The sequence below is a fragment of the Apostichopus japonicus genome, chromosome 13 (genome assembly GCF_037975245.1).
Source record: "Apostichopus japonicus isolate 1M-3 chromosome 13, ASM3797524v1, whole genome shotgun sequence".
In the NCBI taxonomy this organism is placed as follows: domain Eukaryota; kingdom Metazoa; phylum Echinodermata; class Holothuroidea; order Aspidochirotida; family Stichopodidae; genus Apostichopus; species Apostichopus japonicus.
In genome coordinates this window covers 18255418-18276007 of record NC_092573.1, presented here as the reverse complement: position 1 = coordinate 18276007, position 20590 = coordinate 18255418, and the positions used below count along the sequence as shown (strand labels likewise).

General features: G+C 39.3%; 1 protein-coding gene across 1 annotated transcript; it reads left to right on the top strand.

Moving 5' to 3' along the window:
• Window positions 1-8924: 8924 nt before the first annotated feature.
• LOC139978288 (UDP-glucuronosyltransferase 1A10-like) lies at window positions 8925-19640 on the top strand. The gene is made up of 5 exons (XM_071988351.1): window positions 8925-10088; window positions 11332-11388; window positions 12167-12335; window positions 15781-16000; window positions 16735-19640. The coding sequence occupies exons 1-5, from the start codon at window positions 9183-9185 to the stop codon at window positions 17075-17077; spliced, it is 1695 nt and encodes a 564-aa protein (XP_071844452.1). The 5' UTR covers window positions 8925-9182; the 3' UTR covers window positions 17078-19640.
• The last annotated feature ends 950 nt before the right edge of the window (window positions 19641-20590 follow it).

The window sequence follows — 20590 nt, the reverse complement described above, 5'->3', positions numbered from 1 at the left end:
TATAAGGACAATGTTTGAGTGTGATTAACATATTAGGACCTCCATTACACTCGGGAGTGGGGGTAGGGGGTGGTTGCTAGAGGATGGCAGGGAATGGTACCTAATAATATATTTTTTCACATCAATGATTTTCATGCAGGCGTGGTGCCGCCACAGGAAACAAATTCTACCCCACTGAGTATGTAGGCTAATTGACCTGACTCGCTCCCCTCCGAAACTTGTGTCTGGTGGGGGAGGTGTTTATGTAGTAATTGAAATGAGGAGATGACGTCATCATGTTTATTCTTTAATGGAGTATCTTGAAAATGAAAAAGGTTAAGCCTGCACGTAAAGGTAAATTTCAATACAAATGTTTATCAAATCCCTGTTTCTCCAGTCTTTGACAACTGACAATGCATAATCATGGGCGTTAAATATGAATCTAAGAAACTGACTTCGGTCAGCTTGCGGCTTTGATAGCTAATGAGGCTTCTTCGCGAGTTCCTGCTTGCAGGAGGATCTAAAATACATACATACATACATACACACGTACGTACATACATACATATTTCAGAAATGGTTTTCGAAATATTGCAAAGAGTAATTTTTTTTCAATTGCGATGTAGGATAGACCCTCAGTGAAGCTACTTAATTTTAATGCTTTCTCGTAAACTGGTGAGGCTTTCTTGAAGATTTATTCGTCGTGTCACGGTGAGATTGAGGAGATGCGTTTGCTTATCGAGGCTGGTAGGTACCTGGTGATGTTGGGACGGTGGTATAACTGGCTGTGGATGTACATTGGGCGATCGTTGGGTTACCTGTCGGGGTAGTTTTTTTTCCGGTGTTCAGGTTGTAAGTTACGTCGTGAAAGTTGGCGATCTTCAGGGTGCAGTCGATGGTAATGCTGAGCTGAGTTCTTTAAATGTCTTGGTCATATTTTTTCTGATGCGGTCTGCTTTACTGCCGATGGTGCTTTTAAACACTGCTAGCCCGTCGTCTCTGAATAACCCAATGTTATCCTTTCCGTATTCCTTTGCTAGAGTGTTTAGGATGTAGAGTCCTACCAGCTCGGATACCTCGGCCCCACCGTAGCTGCCCATGGTGACATCAAAAAGGTCGTTGATCCCTTTCTTTATCCAAGGCGTGCCTTTGTCGAATAAGAGTGACTTCCTGGAGTACACGATGATTTTGGTGTCTTGGTTGGAGATGTATGTGTACTCTTTTGCCGTGACTTTTTCCAGTAGGTTTCATGTTATGGAAGGGTAGAATTCTACAATGTCGAAGCTGATGAAAGTGTGTTTGTCCTTGTCTTGTGTATGTTCTTGAACCATTCTATGACAGACGACGTGTTTCTCCATTGGTTGACCTTTGTGGCATCCCTTTCGGCGTTGTTGATTCTGTCTAGGATGACTTTGCTCACTCTTTGCGGGGTTGATGAGCCGTCATGGACGGTTGAATCGGTGAAGTGGGTGCATGTGTACGACCACCGGAGCTTGGGAGCGGGTTGTGCAGGGAATAGTTCCTCTGTTTATTAACGCAATTCTGTTACGTAGCAATATGTTTCGCTGGTATTATTAGAAATATAAATTTCTTAATTTTCAGCGCTTTAAAGGCCGTTTATCTTGCATTCAATTTTAGGGTGCACAAAATTTCACAAAAAAAATTGGTGATAAACCCCTCCCCGCCCCCACCTTATAAACGCCAGACACCTATGAGTAACGCTTGCAGTGAATTATTTCCACACAATGCTAAAGGTTCACATAATCGATGAAATGTTTCGATGACGTAAAATGTTGAACAGTGGGCTGAAGGTGAAACGCCTGTTTCAGTTTGATTATTTGTGAAAACCTAGGCGTTCATCTCAGTTAGCACATTTTGTGTGCAACTTAAGTTTTAATACGGAGAACTGATGCGGCCATGCCCATAAAATATAAAAAACTGATATCCATATAAGACAAGACATTTAAAACGACAAACAAAATTTAAAACGACAAACATATTTTTAAAACGAAAAGGAAAAAATTAAAACGAAAAACAAAAATATCATTTTCTAAAGCTAGAATTGCTCAATTTCAGCATAGGATTACCCTATGATGAATTATTGCCGAATAAGGTGGTTTCGATCCACACCGAGACTTTCAGAACGCACATCGAAAGTCTGCTTACACTTGCACAGTCAGATCCAAATGTTTTTTGAAAGTGTGACTACATTAATTTTTTATTTTTCGTTTTTAAATGTTTTTTTTTCGATTTTATTTTATTTTTTATTTTTAAAATGTTGACTGTTAAATAGGCTATATCAATGGTTTACATATTTTTTTTTTTTTTGCATGGCCGCCATAATCTGCCGTATATTACCATTTTAAAACATGCATTATTTAAATTTGACGAATCCCAAACTCGCAATCTCATAGTCCAATGACATGCATGTGACTTGTCGTCGGGTAACATGCTTTTGGAAGAAATTATGAACGTCTTTTTGAAACTTTATTTTAACATTTCTTACACCATAATGCTTCGTAAAATGATAATGATTCTTGGTCTTAGTTCCTCACGTGGTCTTAATATGCGGTCAAGAAACCATTTTGCAATTTATTTATCGCTGACATATTTTCTTCGTTTTCATGATGGAATCTTTATAATTCTTTGTATTTTACCCAGGATCTGGAAAGTTTTGTCGACGGATCTGGCGAGCACGGGATTACTATTTTCTCATTGGTGAGCCAGAACAAAAATGTATAATCTATAATCTCCTATAACATGTTTCTGTTCTAATTATGAAGTAACAGTAAAGTAATATGAAATTTTAAAATTTGAATAAGCCAACCCATCCCTTGCCGCTAATCAATCCTATTAATAATTTAAATCTTTTGTTGATTTATCCTTAAAAATCAAGTTGGTACATTTGGAATGATTGATTAGCTGCTAATATTCTCTGTAGCAAAAATCACATCAAACTGCAGTGTTTTCTAGTTGTGGTTAAATGATTTAAATATTGTTAAAAATCATTTCTAGCTGAACTTCCAGATGCTTTCACAAAATGTCTCCATATTTGGAAAATTCATATCTTCTCCGTACAAAACGTTATTAGGATATAGCATTGGCATGAGGGGCAAAACATTTCAAGCATTTTCGTTAAGCATGGCTTTCATTCAAGGGAAGTTAACTTTTTAAGGTTGTTGTTGGATGAAAAAAAAAGAATGAAAATGTGTCTATGTTTGTTGTTTCATTGGGTCCTGGTTTAGGGTTCCTTTTTACCAGATTTACTTCATGGAGACCAAATCAAGACGTTCTCTAACGTATTTAAACGACTTCCGCTGCGTGTTCTGTGGCGGCATAACGATGAAGTATCCTTAAATTAAGGGGAAAATACCAAAATACTGAAATGGGTACCACAGAATGCGTTACTGGGTAAGTCTCTTTTACTACTGTTATTTTGCTAACGCCTTAATATATCGGTTTTGTCACTACATTGTAATGTCGTAAAATTAATATCATAATGTTGCTTTACTAGTGAGAAGAACTTTGCGAGGTTGGTCGTTAGTAAATATAGGAATAGATTCACGTGGTTCTGGAGATCTTGCTTAATTCTACCATATCGTGCTGTAATTGGCTAATTCTTTTCTTTCTTTCTGTAGTATATGGCGTAAACATTTACATTTTTAAGGAGTTTATTTTTTGTTGAACATTTTTTCGATGCCTTTCGATACTTATAACCCATATGTCATGATTTGTAGGCATAGGAAATCTGACATTAGCTAGACTAGTCACATTTCACAAAGGCCCAGTGGGGCGGTTCTATAGGGTGGCGTGGCCCTGAGTTCGATGAGGCCGATATTCGTAAGATTATACTAATAACTACTTTTAACTTTGTTGTGTGGGGTTTTCCAAACGTGGGATAGGATGTGTACACACCCATCTGCCCCTCCCCCCCCCCCGAATTAGAGAAGTAAAATGTTATTGTTTTCCACGGGACCAGGTCACCCTAAGACACGTCTTCTTATCTATCACGGAGGAAGTAATGGCGTAATCGAGGCCATTTACCAAGGGGTGATCAGGCTTTGTTTGGAGATCAGTTTGCTCACGCCTCCAGTAACCAGAAGAAAGGAATGGGATTAGAGGAAAGGAAAGAGACCCACTCTCATGGGGGTTATATAAGAAGTTCTCAAAAATTATAGGTACAGAAATTGTCAACGCCAGCAGGTTTCCAAACTTTTCAGGATGTGTAAAGTACCGTAATCATTGTAATCTTGCCGCGGGTGCATCGCAGCCTCTTCCTTGATACGCATGAAACAATAAACTAAGCATAGGTAGCGTACTATATACCATAAGTTGAGTACACTGAGAATAAGCCAATCTTAAGTTCACTGAACCTTATCGTTAGCACAGCCAACTTCAAATGAACCTTGAGCTTTGACATGCAACGTCGGGCAATTCTGATGGGAGGTTAACAGGCGCGTATTCAGGGGGGCGTTGGGGCGCGCGCCCCCCGGGTAAGAAAAAGAGGAGAGAAAAAAAAGGAGAAGAAAAAAGGGAAAAAAGAGGGGGAAAATAGGAGGAAAGAGAGGAAGGAAGGGAAAAGAAAAAGAAGAAAGAGGAAAAAGGGAGAAAAGGACGCACCCACCACTCCTTGAGATTGTTCCCATCTGCATGAAAACGCGCGCCAACAACCCTACGCCCCACCCCTCTCATCGCTTCCCGATGAGTTACGAAACTTAATTAATGACCTTCGCCCGTAGTACCAAGACGATCTTGACAAAATCCGGCAACACACCATTTCATCGATAACAAGTGATTGGGTTGTGTATTAGTGACGTCTAGAGGTCGTGCACTGACCTACATGGAGTGTGACCACTCCCGACTTTGCAATTCCCCAGGATCAGGCCCCGAAAAATGCAAAGGGCACTGTACTGTATGGATATCTAGCAATATCTCGCGATATCTAGGGAAGAAAATCCCAAGATCTTCCCTAAACTGAAGGCATATAGAGAATCGAAGCCTTCAGTATGTAATGAACTTGAAACTGTGCGTCTTTCGAAATGAAAAGAATGTGGGGCGCAACTCCTATGGGTTCCTATGGGGACTATGTTTAGGTTTGATAACTGTATTTGTACAGTAGTCTCCATTATACTCCATACAGTAGGGGGAAAGGGGTGGGGGGAACTTGCCCACCCCTGGAAAATTAAAAAAAAAGTTAAGTATTTGACATTTCAATGATTGCCCCCAACCAACAGTTCTCTAGTTATGTTCATTGCTTACTGACCCATAATGCATTACTGAAATTATTGAAAGTCAAAATCCTAAGACATGAGATCTCAAAATAACCAATGTGTAAATGCAACTTGAACGGGAAGTGTCTTTTCCGACGATCTAGGAGTAATTTTTGTCCAAAAAAAAAGTCGTGCGCTCCGCGCCAACCAATGGTGGCGCTCCGCTTAGATAGTATCAAGTAGTGTGTTACACCTATATGACCTACTGACCCCCCTTGTACTACATTTCTGCGGACGCCCTTGCTAGGCCTCCTGATAGGGGGCCCTTTGGGCCAGGAGCCCCCCCCCCCAGGCTCATCGTTACGCCACTGGTGGGGCATTGCACAATAAACAGATAGTACTTATTTATTTCAGTCTCATTTCAATTATTCGAATTTTTAAAGCAAACTGCAGATATCACATCATATCAGTGAGCATGAAAATGGCGTTTCATGGCGTTTCATGTGCGTAGTGTTCGGTTCCGGAAATATCTGGTATATTTTAATTTCCTTCAACGAAGTTTTATATTAGCCGTTATAAGAGGTTTAATATTTGTACACCAATAAATTAACTGTGTCTGAATTTTCGAAAATTCCCTGACCACCATTCTTCATCATACTTCCCTCTACTCGTGCAATTTTGACCGGTCTGTTAGGGGTTGAAGGAGGTTTTTCTATATTGGTGAAATTTTGTGCAACATTATGGGTATTTTTTGAAGTGAATTTATTCAAATTCTGAACAAATAATGGGCTTTAAACCTTGAAAATGGTGCTTACGGGTATTGTGGGCCGCGACGTAGAACCATCTACAAGAAAGCAATGATCCACAGGAGATGCAATGTGGTCGAATGATGTGTGACTGGTGACAATCTTCAAAAAGGTTATGGATGAAAAAGAAATATTGGGAAATTCTTGGTTCTCAGGCAAAAGTGTACATTGGGTCGGTCATTTCAAGCCAGAGAAGTGCCATTTCCGGTGATCTGGGGGGGGGGGAATCAAAACCCGAAAATTTCTTGTACGCTGCGCGCCAACCGATGGTGGCGCTCCGCTTAGATAGTATTTCGCGCCCCCGGGTTACAAAATCGTGGATACACCCCTGAGGTACAGGTGGGTTTGAGGGGGTAACCCGCATATTTTTGCTGCACTCCTCCAAATGCATTCCGCAAGAAGACCCTGAGGGTGGGGTGGGGGTCTTACAAAGAGACCTTTTCATCATATCCAGGGACGTAGCTAAGGCCTGGTAAATGGGGCTGGGGGGGGGGGGGTGTAGTGGCTGAAATTCCAACTGGATGGGTTTTGGAGCCAGAAAATTCCGACTGCTGCCTTGTACCCCCCCCCCCCCCCGCACTACTCGTCAACGATACGGTCAGTGTCAGTCAGACATCCTATCTTTCGCGACTGCACTTTTGTTCCGAACTTTTTTCGGTACATTTGTAATACTGGGCCTCGCTTCACAAACTTATTAATCACTCTGGTTAAGCAAGTAAGCAACTGAGTATAAGTTATCTGCTTGATAGGCTACATAGACTACGAACTACAAAAGATACGTTAATGTAACAAAGGAGAAAACTTTTATTTTCAACAAATTTTATTCAACGACATAATGAATTACCAAAAAATACAGTGCTTTTTCCTAGCGCACTTAATATTATTTTCTTGGGGGGGGGGGGGGCTATTTATCACTCACATGAAAAAATTCAATTGTGCACTTCATTCCAACTGAGCATTTGGAATGAAGTGAACAATTAAACATTTTTCAGAAAATTGTTCAATTGCTCAGTTAAAGCAACTGAGCAATCCACCATTTTTCTGTTTTTTTTTTTATCAGATTTTATCTTGTTATCTTAACAATTTACTGAAAAATTTCACCTTATGGGGCAATGTTTTTCTTATGTTGATGGCACTTTTAAGCTTCCGTAGATTAGCATTGAGTGTTTAATTGTATACGTTGTACAGAGTGTTCAATATCATACGGAGTTTTGTATGGTGGAGTATAAGGATTGCGAGATACCATTTCTCAATGTGACAAGGAAAACGTGGTAAATATGATCGATTAAAGGTCAATTTTGACTGAAAATTTTTCGTCACTCACAAATTACAAGAATATATGAAAATTAGAGTGCGACAGTCGGAAATTCCTACTGCCGCGCTCAAATTTTCCAACTATCGTCAGTTTTACCAAGTTTGGGGGGGGGGGGTGAGACACCCCCACACCCCACTCTAGCGACGTGGCTGATCATATCATTCATATGACTTCCGTTGTTTAGCACCAATACCGAAACTCTGTTTTAACAGGAGCCGTATCCGCATTATTAAGGAGATGTTTCGAACACTAACCATAAAGATATACAGTCGACTAGCCTTTTGGTCTTTAATCACTGAATTAAAATTGTCAGTATGATGAGGCGAACTACGTATACGGTATACGGTTTATTTCCACATTGGTCGGAACAAAGGACATCATGAAAACAAAAGTAATATTGAATGGAGGGGTATTGTAATAACAGGCTCCTTACCCCGATTATTTACTGCTATTTCAGATATACTCAACTTAGCCAACACTTCTCAAGGATACACAAAGACGCGCCACAGACTCTTCCAGAGAGGGCAGTACACTGGATGGAACACGTCATGAAGTTTGGAGACGAACATCTGCGCTCACGATCTGCAGATATGAATTTTATTGAACTTTATATGATTGATGTCACCATCTATATCATTTCAATCGTTTTGATTTGTTTATGGATAATATCGTTTTGTATTCGAACAATGATCGGGTATTTTAAAAGGATCCCTATGGTTACCAAATATAAACATGAGTGACAAATAATATATCAATATATAAATTAGTGAATAACGCAGAAGTAAACATTTTTTTGCATTTCCAGGTAGCCTCAGATGCAATTTGGTGCAATATAGCACACTTCAACACCCACTCCATTTTGTAAACTTAATTTTGTATTTTCACCAGGCCTTAGATGCAATCTGGTGCTCCAAATGAGATTTTTTTTCTCATTTGGAAATGAAAAAGGGGTTTTCTGACTTGCGAAGCGGGAGGGCGGAATGATACTTCCGCCCCTCCACATATTTTTCACTGGGGGGCTGGCGCCCCCAGGCCCCCGGTTCCTACGCCCTTGGATCTACAACATCAATACTTTCTATGAACAAAGGTTGGGCACTTTGGCGGATACATGTTGCTGCATAAATGCACATTGGAAAAAATGTTTCTGTGCAGTATGACATTTAAACGAGAATGGATAGTAGAAGACTCGTACCGAAACCGTACAGAACAATGTGATATTCTTAGGCGCTACCCGAATCACAGAATGATAGTGACACTTTTACTAAAAAGCAATATAGCAATATAACAATATAACAAATATAACATAGTCCTTAAATTGTGAAGTCCTATTAACAAAGTGTAATAATTCCATTGCATGAATAGGTTCAAGTTTGGATAAGTGTCTCGCCTGAAGGCTACCTTGACACACACCTGGTGCGGTTCAGACGCCCACACACTTTATGTACGCAACTCTTGGCATACGTTTTGATAACATTGGTATACCGAAAGAAAAGGAAGCACTGAGTTGAAAAGACAACCTTGACCTTTGTACTCAAACTAAATTCCTATTCTGTAGTGTTATTTTATTGTAGCAATTATTTAGTTCAGCTCAGTGGACCATGCACGTATGGTATATTTTTACTGCTATTATGATAACGGTGTATATATAGTTTTTATTATTCTCTTGTGGTTCACATGGAACGGAAATATCACTCGATTGGTTGAGGAAGACTTTTGGTCTTTTCAAACGTTCGACAATTGGCTGCTCGTCCATCTTCGCCATACATCTTTGGATCTGCTTACTTGCAAAGCCGATCAATTTACTTGAGATAGTAAAACCGATTAAATCAATCATAATAATCCCAAAATACAACGGCGTGCCTCGGTATAGGAATGGAAGGTGGCGTTCGTTATAGAGGTTGTGTACGTGCTGGAATGGTTCGTTCAGGACCTGCGATGTTCGCGCTGTTTTGTTTACTGTTTTACGTCTCAAATACTATAGGACATCGTATTCTGTTACCGGTTACAAGCGGATTCCACACACCCAGTCACGTCAAGCTAATCACCACAATATCGAAGGCGCTGGTTGACAAGGGCCACCACGTGACACTCTTACGTTGGACAGGCTGGGAGAATTACGCAAATGATTCATTCTCTGAAGTCATAGTATACAGTGGTTGTTTCACCAAAGAGGAGAGTGAAGAGTACAACGAGAAGAGTTCGCAGCAATTTTCTGTTTCCGCCAGCGGATTCTCGGAGATGGTTCGCAATCTTCTAGAGATGAAACATGTTTTTGCTCGATGTTGCGGGGATATGTGGGCCGATAAGAGAGCATTGCAAGAGCTAGAGAATGGCCATTATGATTTGACTCTAGTATTCTATCTGTCAACGTGTAATGGCATGGTAGCCCAATATCTCGGTCACCCGTTTGTTGTGTTTACAAGTACCGTTCGAGTACCCTTGCTGGACGAAACTCTCTTCGGTATGCCTATACCTTCATCGTACGTCCCATTTGATATATTTAGCACGCTTACAGACGAAATGACATTTTTTGAAAGACTTCAAAATTTTGTCAGTTTTTACGTGGATTATTTAGCGATGTATGTAACAACCGATACATTGGTTAAGACCCAACAAGAATATAACATCAAACCTGAACTGAATCAAAAACAACTTTTTGCCGATGCTCTACTTTGGTTGACTAATGTTGATGTTACGCTTGACTTCGCACGACCTTTCACCCCGAATGTCATCCCTATCGGAGGCGTCATGGTAACTAAGGAAAAACCACTGCGAGAGGTATGTATAGGCCCTATAGGCCTATAAAGGTTGACCTATATAGGTTGGAAAACAAATCGGCCCGGGTTAACACCGGAAACAACACAGGCCTCATATTAACACCGATCTATGCTATAAATTTTAAGATACCTAACCCCTCCTCACCTCTCCTTGCAGAATCGACGCCACCCCCCCAAATCACCTTTTCCCCCATTTTAGTTTTAAATTACATTAACCAGTAGCGTGAGTTAAACGGAGGATAAGGGGCATGCACGGAAGAGAAGGGACAGGCAGTTTAATGCATGGACAGATTGTAGCAAACAAATGATATAAGTTGTGTTGACCAATGAAACTCTTTGTTTTCTTATATTGGATACAGTACGTAGGTGATGTATTAATTTCAAACGGTTACATTGGGAACTAATCAATCTGAAAGGGGATTTAATCTATCAAGCAAATGAGTTTTTTGTTATCTACCATATGGAGGAAGGTTAAAGGAAATGAAAGTGAAACATATAAACGTAAATCAGCAAAATGGGCAGCAGGGGCCCCAGAGGTGTATGGTAGGGTAGATGGTGAAAAAATTGGATGAACATAGACCTAAAGCAGAACAATTGGACATTAAATATGCATATATGTATAGTTTGCGAATACCTTACCTCTATTAGTCGATTGGTGCCCTTCCTATATTACTATGGCATCATCATCCAGGCGCATAGCCAGGAATTGCCAAGGGAGGGGCGAAAAGGTAGGTAAACTATCAGAGCCCTAGATACGGCATTGCAAACTATCTAAGTGTATAGCGCCACCATGTTGGCGCGAAGCGTACAAGAAAATTTTGGCTGAAAATGCCTCCCAGATCGCTGGAAATGGCACTTCCCAGGCCTTGTTAGTTGCATCTTAGCATTTTCTCTTTTGAAGTTACTAGCGATATTATGAAAACATTAAAAAAATATATATGTATGCTCAATGTGGGGGAGGGCGGCTGTCCCCTTCGCCCCCCCCCCCATTGGCTACGCGCCGGTCACCATCCTCATCTGGAGGGCTTTTACATCGTCGTAATAGGGAACATAAGTTTAATCAGGACCACGAGAGGGGGAGGGGGAGGTTGGGAAAGAACTTCTACCAGGTGCTCAATCTACATTGTTACCTCTTTTTTTTGGCAGATAATAAAACTATCCGCAAACAAAAGAACGAGAAGAACAATAGCTTATTCTTCTATCTTATTTAATTGTGTTTTTCGATTTCTTATTTTATGTTGTAGGACTTAATAGAGTTTCTAGATGGTGCTGGTGAGAACGGTGTTGTTATCTGTTCGCTGGTAAGTTATTTTTCATATATGTCCGTAAATTGGTGTTCCTGCAAGATTAATGTTTGTACGGTACATTAAAATCTTCATGGGTGGGGAAGGGGGATGGTGCGTTAGGGTCAGGGGAGGGGAGGGGGTCATAAGAATAAAATGAATTAACATGTATTTTAATTTCATAGTATTATCTGGAGATCTCCTTTGTGGTAGTATTGCGTCCATTAAAGGCATGCCAAAGTTCTTAAACCTTTCAAAAAGTACATATACATTTCTGGAAGTTCTAATTCTCCCATTCTCAGATATTTAGAAGTGCAGTAAGCAAAACGTTATATCGATAACAACACTGCTTAGAGAGGGATGTAACAATATGGACCCTGGCAGGGAGTACAGGGGGGAGCATAACCCCAATTGTTTAGAGCATTGATTTTCTATGCAGGAATTGTATACCTCGACACATTCAAAAGTATTGCTCGTTCTGTTTCTCCCTATCTAACTCATTCCCCCGACTCATTTCAAACCCGTATAAGGAGTCAAGATAATTCGTCCTGACATTTGCACATGAGAGACCATTCTTTGACTTTCTAACGTATAGGAGACAATATTATGCCCTTTATTCCAAAACAGTTGATGAGGACATACCTTATAGCTTTATAAAGTGCGTCTCAGTACCTTCCCACCACCTTATCTCCCCAACCCCATCACACCGAAATAATACCCACTCGTCCCTGTTCCCTCCCCATCGCCGTAGTCACGTAATTTCAACCCGATCATGGTATATGATTCCTATGCACAGGGTTCTGCAGTGAAATCACTGGGGGACAAACAGACAGCCTTGATGTTAAATACATTCAACGGACTTAAACAACGCGTTTTATGGAAGTTTGAGGGTACACTACCATCGGGTGTCGCCGTCGGAGAGAATATACGTATCGTAAAATGGATGCCACAGAATGATCTACTTGGTAATACTGCCAATAGAGTATACTATATACTCTGCATATAATGTATAGGAAGTATACTCTATACTATGATGTATAGGTAGTACACTCTATACTATGATGTAGGTGGAGTGTACTCTATACTGAGAAGCATAGGGAGTATACTCTATAATATGAAGTAAAGGGAGTATACTCTATACTTTGCATTTATTGTATAGGAAGTATACTCTATACTATGATGTATAGGAAGTACACTCTATACTATGATGTAGGTGGAGTGTACTCTATACTGAGAAGCATAGGGGGTATACTCTATAATATGAAGTATAGGGAGTATACTCTATACTTTGCATTTATTGTATAGGAAGTTATACGCTATACTATGTTGTATAGGGAGTACACTCTATACTATGATGTAGGTGGAGTGTACTCTATACTGAGAAGCATAGGGAGTATACTCTATAATATGAAGTATAGGGAGTATACTCTATACTTTGCGTTTATTGTATAGGAAGTATACTCTATACTATGATGTATAGGAAGTACACTCTATACTATGATGTAGGTGGAGTGTACTCTATACTGAGAAGCATAGGGAGTATACTCTATAATATGAAGTATAGGGAGTATATTCTATATTTTGCATTTATTGTATAGGGAGTATACTCTATACTATGATGTATAGGGAGTACACTCTATACTATGATGTATGTGGAGTATACTCTATACTGCGAAGTATAGGGAGTTTACTCTATACTATGATGTATAGGGAGTATAATCTATACTACGAAGTATAGGGAGTATGTTCTGTATTACGACGTATGGGGAGTATACTCTATACTACGAAGTATAGGAAGTATACTCTATGCTATGAAGAATAGGGAGTATACTCTATACCCTGCATATATACTATGATGTATAGGGAGTATACTCTCATGATACTACGAAATATTGGGAGTATAATCTATACTATGAAGTATAAGGAGTATTCCCTTTATTTTGAAGTATAGTGTACACTCTCAATACTCTCAGTAGAGAGAAACATCTCGTCAAATTACTCCTGTATAGGCCTATCTGTATAAATAGTAAACACATTTGTATAAACACATATTTAGACATGATTCAGTGTACTGTCTTAACCTCCTATGGTATGTGCAACAATATAGTGTAATACCAGCGATCACAAAGTCTGATGCCAGTTGGTCCCCAAATATGCTAGACAGATAGACGAGGGTTGCAGATTTAGCTTTTTTAAACTGTAAGGGTGACAAATTTTTAAAAATTTCTTTGGCTGGAGGAAAAAGGTCCGACCAAATAGCATTTTGGCCGATTTTTGGCAAACAGTAGCTGAAAATTGTTAAATTCCCTCAAAAGAGCTTTGATTTCCACCATTTCATGTTGTTTAGTCGGACGCAATGTTGAGTGTAGGCCTATACGCGTCGAAAAACAGGGAATCTTTTACCTCGTTTTATTCCATAATGGTTCAGCTATTAAAGAGACCCCAGTTGCAATGAATTAGGAACCCACACAATTCCTGCCCACATGCAGGATCAATTGTCATAAAATAACACAAATGAATTCTGTATATAACCTTCCTTTTTCCTTTTTCCCATCCAATTTGATCGTTCGCGTCACACAAACACTAACCACACAGATAGCCTGCCAGTTTATTATGATCACGAGCAGCGACGTAGCCAGGAATTTGAAAGGGGGGGAGCACTTTTTGCGATTGATATGGATTTACAAAGTTGTATGCAAGACTATCTGAGCGGAGCGCCACCATCGGTTGGCGCGGAGCGTACAAGAAAATTTTTGGTTTTACAAACCCCCCAGATGGCCGGAAACAGCCCTTCCCGAGTGTTCATTCTGGTTCCCTGGCCTCTTGCTAACTTGAGACACCTCATTCAATATCACTTGTAAACCAAAAAAACAAACGATTGAAAATAGTAATTGTCTTTGATACAACTGTAGCTAGTAAATGTTTAAGTTAGCCTAATAAGAGAAGGCGAGAGCTATCCGACGATTGCCATCTGATGCAAATTTCTCAACTGTTTTCTCAACTGACGTATTATCTGCGTAAACGGGTTCTTAACTACATGTTAAAAAACTGACAAGATCGGATCCTAGTCTTTTTCGGCGGTTAGAGTGTTGAATGAAACAGCACGCGATAGAAATGACAGCCTAGATGACAGAAGAATAGGTCACCTAATTTAGCCATGTTCTTGCTACGTTCATTTCAATAGTTTTTCCTGTCTAGACTCTTAAACTCGTCCAGCAAGCTTATGGATTTGAATTATGGGTGTTTTAAAAAAAAAGATAACTTGGCCAAAACAAATGTAGGTCCGGGCCTACAGTGCTACATACTGGCTACGCCCCTGATCATATGATATCATTATCAGCAGATTTTGTATCCTGTTTGAATTCTTTTACATGTTCTTTTGCATAATATATCAGAAAGACAAACATAGCGCTCTTTTACAATTTTTCCAGTAGGATGATTCTTGTTTATTGTCCAATGTCTGGACTTTAATACATTTGACGAACTTAACTGATGGACAATATAAACTTTCATATTTTGTAATATAGCCAGATATGCAGTGGCCTAAAAACAAATATCGTTATCGCAGTGTATTAGCAGTGTAATAATTATTATAGGAAGTGCGTATCACGTACGATTGCTAGCTAGCTTCATAATATGCTGTTCGTGCAACAACTTAGGACGAATCATAGAAAGGATGAGAACGAACGTTGTCGACGTTGTTGTGCATACGGTTCGTGACATTCCATAGAGTGCGGTAAGGTAGGCAATATGTATTTTATTACGCAGTGGCCAACTGTATACTTGTAATAGGCTATAGGCTAAATTTAGCTAATTGCATCTGCCAAACTAAGTAAGTGCTGAATCAGTAGGCGTGAATGTTACTACGATTATAATCGACTTAACGGAGCTTGCGAGTATTCAAGATCAAAAGAGCACTGACAAAATACCATGCTAAAAAAACGACAGCTTAAAAAAAAAAAAAAATCGACACTGAAAGGGGGGGAGCGGTCGCTCCCCCTGCTCCCCCCCTGGCTACGTCCCTGATCACGAGTCGTGTTCAAGGTTCTACGAGTATTTTACAAACTCTAATGTCATTTATCGCAGGCAGACATACTTTTAATCATTTACCACAATGAAACTACCAATGGAAACGCCACAACCATATTTACTCAACTGAACGTGAAAGGTCAACACACTGATCGCACAGTTGTGAGTCTATAGCCAACCGCGTCCTAAAACGTTAATGATCGATATATCATGACCTCAAAGGTATTCAGCCTGGATCCTCGGAAATTGTTTAAAGTTCAAACGACTTAACAGAAAATGTACCCCTAGCTGTTTTAAGTCCCCCCCCTCCCCATCCCCCATGTTTTGCTAAAGACCTTATATATATTGAAAGTTTTTGATCATTATTATTGTCTCTTCCAGCTCATCCTCAAGTCAAATTAATGATATATCACGGTGGTGTTAACGGTGTCTACGAAGCTATATACCACGGTGTACCGATGGTTCTTCTACCGTTATTTGCGGATCAATTTTTCACGTCGACTCGGATTCAGAAGAAAGGAATGGGGGTTATGTTAGATGTTCTTCAAATCACAGAAGAGAGCTTTCGGGAAGCAGTTAATACTGTACTTCACGACCGACGGTAAATAGCCCCATTATAATAAAACTTTTTGTGATTGGTCAACAGCAAATTTATTAAAATTACGGAGCGCCATCTGTTTCACAAACGTATCAGTTTGTTACAAGTTAACATCAGTATCCCAATATTCAATTATTTTATTTTATTTTTTACTAACCTTTGGATATATAGGCTATAGATGGCGTTACGAATACAATGCGGAAACTGAATTGTCTTACGTGGATTACGCTTTGAATTAATTCAAGATTTTACAAGTATGCAATATAACCCCCGCCCCCCCTAAAATCCACCATTTTTAGCTTAGCAACTTTAAAACAATAAATATGTAAATAAATGATATGCTGATTTGAATTATTGGTTTAATACATGAATGGAATAAAAAAAAAAGATCAAACTTGACGCAGAAAGCCAAGGTTTCATTATGATAGCTTGTTCCATTAGTGAGATAAAATATCAAAATTAATTTCAGTGTACACGGGTACATTGCTCCATATTCCGGGTAGGCCATAAATGGACTACATCAACACATGTTTTGAGGTTCACACGTTTTCCCAGTGAATCCCTCCCCTCCCCTTCCCCTCCCTCACCTTCCCTTCCTCACCTCCCCCTCCCCCTCCTACTTCTCCTCTCCCACCTTCCCCACAAAACTTCGTTCTTAGATGATTCACCCATTTTAAGCTGTTTTTCCCTCTTCTTCTCCTGTCTCTCTTACATTCTACCATCTTGCAAACTATCAGTTACCAAAAGAATGCCGACAGATTATCTGCAATCTACAGAGATTTAAATAAGAACCAAAGCCCTTTGGAACGAGCTGTTTACTGGATCGATCACGTGTTACAATTTGGTGGCGACCACCTAAGACCAAGATCAGCAGACATGGGAACTATAGAGCTGTACTCGTTAGATGTTGCAGCATTTATAATCATTATGGTCGTAATCTTAAGTGTCATAAGTTTTGTTACTTTAAGAGGAATCTTGAAATGTTTATATGGTTGCTGGTGTTACTGTTGTTGTTGCCGCAAGACTAGTTCAGCTTCAGAAGGGAGTACTACGGTGGGAGATTCTAAAAAGAAGAAATGATAATTAGCAGAGGAATACCCATTGAGCTTGTTGGACAGAACAGCTGAACGAATCAGGAAATCCAGCTCCTCAACCGGCCGAACACCATAACCCTAACCCAACCCCCCTCCCTTTATCATTGTAGTAATTCTTGGTTGGATCTAGTTAGTGGTACAAAAGGGGCAGTGAAGGGGGGGGGGGGTATGTGCGGGAGCCACGGTCAAATGTCTTTCCCCGCTAACCCCCCGTCCATGACATTGGAGGACAAATATAATACTGGACGAAAATGTCAAAATGCATTTAAAGGTAAAGCTAAACCTGTTCGCGGTTGACGTTAATCAGTAATTTCAAGTTCAATATTATCCTATTATTTTGCTTTCTGTCGTTGCCACCCCCCCCCCCTTACAACGCTACCCAGCGAGATAACATGTTACCATGCTTGTTATATCATATCTGTATGTTCCGTCCGAAGTTAATCCGAGATTTTTACTTGGAAGCTGCAGCATGAGATATTTAGTGGCGTCGCCAAGGGTTGGCCTGGACCCTTAGACCCCTCCCCCAAGACGGCATTCACAAATAAACATTGTGCCCCCCTAATTAAGTGCTGTGCCCTCCCTGTGCCCCCCAGATTGAAATGTCTGGCGACGCCACTCGATATATTACGTCATTTCAACAGCGCACGTATGGATAGGCCTAATCGAAATATTGTTTCCGACGACTATACAGATTTAAGATTAATGTAATAAACCGATCAATTATGGCGCTAGACAGACAGTTTTGTAGCCGCTTCATATACAAATTTATTTCAATCATAATTTAGCAAAGCATAGACATTGAGATAACTTAAACTGTACTGCTGAAAGAATAGTACACACCAAAATGAGAACTTCAGACAAACCACTTGAAAAGATGAAAAACTGAACCCAATTGTCAAAATCCCATTTACTATTAGCTTTTTTTTTTATTTTTTAAGTTTATCCAAATTCTAAATTTGATTCGGCAAATAACAACTTTTACTGACGAAAATGAATAATCCAATTATATAGAAGTTGTAGACAAAGTGCGAATGATACATTTATGTACTGTGAACAGTACGAGAACAGAGCACCCAGGGTTATCAGCTAAGAGTATAGTGAATTTACACTATATCAAGTTCCTATATTCAGTTGGACTATCCCTTCCAGAAACTTAGGGATGGAACTCAGGAATAAACTGTTCAAGTTGGCTAAAGAAACATTCGTAACAGTTCCGTTACCGTGGTTACAAGTGTTTGGTAATTGGGCATATTGCAAAAGTACCTAAAATGACCTAACTGGTCGCGTGCGAAACTTGCCCCCCCCCCCCCAGGTGATATATCTCACGAATACAAACCATTTTTTTTAATGATGAATTACATCAAAAAGAAAACTTTTTATTAGTGTGTGCATCTATGACATTTCACTTATTTTGCTTGTATATTTTACTTTCTATAAAAAGTATCACTTTCAATTCTTAAGATCTCGAAAATGACATTTAGATATAAATTGAATCAGGATTCAATTCACTATAGTGTGCTAATATCATGTGTTCATCTTCGACGTATCAATAAGAAATTTTACCTCATATTCTTGTTAATGTTGAAATTTATAACAAGTATTTAAAGTATTAGGCGTCATTAACTGTGCACATTGCATTGTGTAACTTGCATCTACAGGTAGGGTCAAAGGGGCTGTGGGTGTAGGTGGGGGTGGGGTATGAGGTGGAGGGGGGGGGTTGAGGGATGAAGTAGTCTCCCGGCCTATTTCATTATGAATATAAATACTGTGAAAAGTGAAATTGACACTAATAATGAGAGAAAAAATTCAAAAGTAACAGTTTTTAGTTCTACAAAAGAATGAATTTTATTTATATTGAACAAACTTTAGATGGAAAATAAGTATATCTAGTTGCATAGACCTGTGAATTGATTCATTCATATAAGACAACACATCACAATTACGGTTTGGCTGGAATGTAATACAGTATTAGTATGTACAGTTTACACCTCAATAACACTTCTCTATATATGTGATCCACCATTGAACCATATCATTTTTGCTAAGTAAATTTTGTCTGTATAATTTAACCAATTTTCATGACATGTTTCATTGGCAGGTTAAAAGGCAGAGGCTCCCATTTAATATCACCAAGTGGCCTGGAATCAGTTTTAAGTCTGCTAACTTTTCTTGGTACCATCTCAACTTTTCCCCCCAATATTATTGAAATAGCATTGTTGGTCTTCGACACAATTTATGTATGAATGAGGATGGGTAAGACTGGTCACTTTTATTGTGAATTTAAACTGAATTTTTCCTGTTTGGCTGTTTGAACATTTAACTGCACAGACAGCCTGGATCCACTCCCTGGTGATACTTAGATGGGAGCATAGATGGCCTGGTAAGATTCATGCTGTATTAGCACAATAAATAGAGATGGGCTTGAGGATAAATTCATAAACATCTGGAATTTGTATTTCTGTAGTACAACTGAACTAAAGAATTATTTCTTTTTTTTAATATCTAATGTTTAAGAGGCTGACGAATAACACACAAGACTTAATTTTCAATACACACTTGTTTGAAAATTATACTGTTTCTAAATGAAGTGTAACGTACAAACTTGTACCTTAATAAAAAAATAAAATAAAAAAAACATACTTATAGACTGAAAACTGAAGAAAAGGTCTTTGGATGTAAATAATTAGCACACTTCTTAACAGTACCCTGATTATGAGAGAGACTTCTCATCTATACGAAAATGGTCACATGCAGGCTGTAAGTTTAATATATCCCTGATATGAATATTCATGAAGACTAGGTGAAAGGTTAGTAAGTAATAATAATAATAGTCTGGTGATTCTTTTTTTGCATAGACTTTTACAGGTCAAAAGTATCTCACACACCTTACCTCCTCCATCCAGCTAGAAATTTAAGCGGCCTTTTTCACAAAACCAACATTCCGTTGGCCATATTAGAATATATCCTGTTGTTATGGAAATAATGAGGCACTCCCTAATTCCTCCTCTTTCCCCAAACTTCTCTTCCCCAACCCCTCATCTTTCCTCTCCTTTCCCCTACATCCCTTGTTGTTTGAATTACAACTTTATAATTACAGTACAGTTGCTACAGACAACAACAAAGGAACCGAATAAAGAATGAAGCTTCTATTATGCCAGAAATAGCTAATTCTGACTACTGCTAGCTTCAAATTTAGAACTGACCATCAGAGCCAGGTGTAGCTAATTCTGACTACTGCTAGCTTCAAATTTAGAACTGACCATCAGGGCCAGGTATAGCTAATTCTAACTACTGCTAGCTTCAAATTTAGAATTGACCATCAGGGCCAGGTATAGCTAATTCTAACTACTAATAGCTTCAAATTTAGAACTGACCATCAGGGCCAGGTATAGGTAATTCTAACTACTAATAGCTTCAAATTTAAACCTGACCATCAGGGCCAGGTATAGGTAATTCTAACTACTGCTAGCTTCAAATTTAGAACTGATCATCAGGGCCA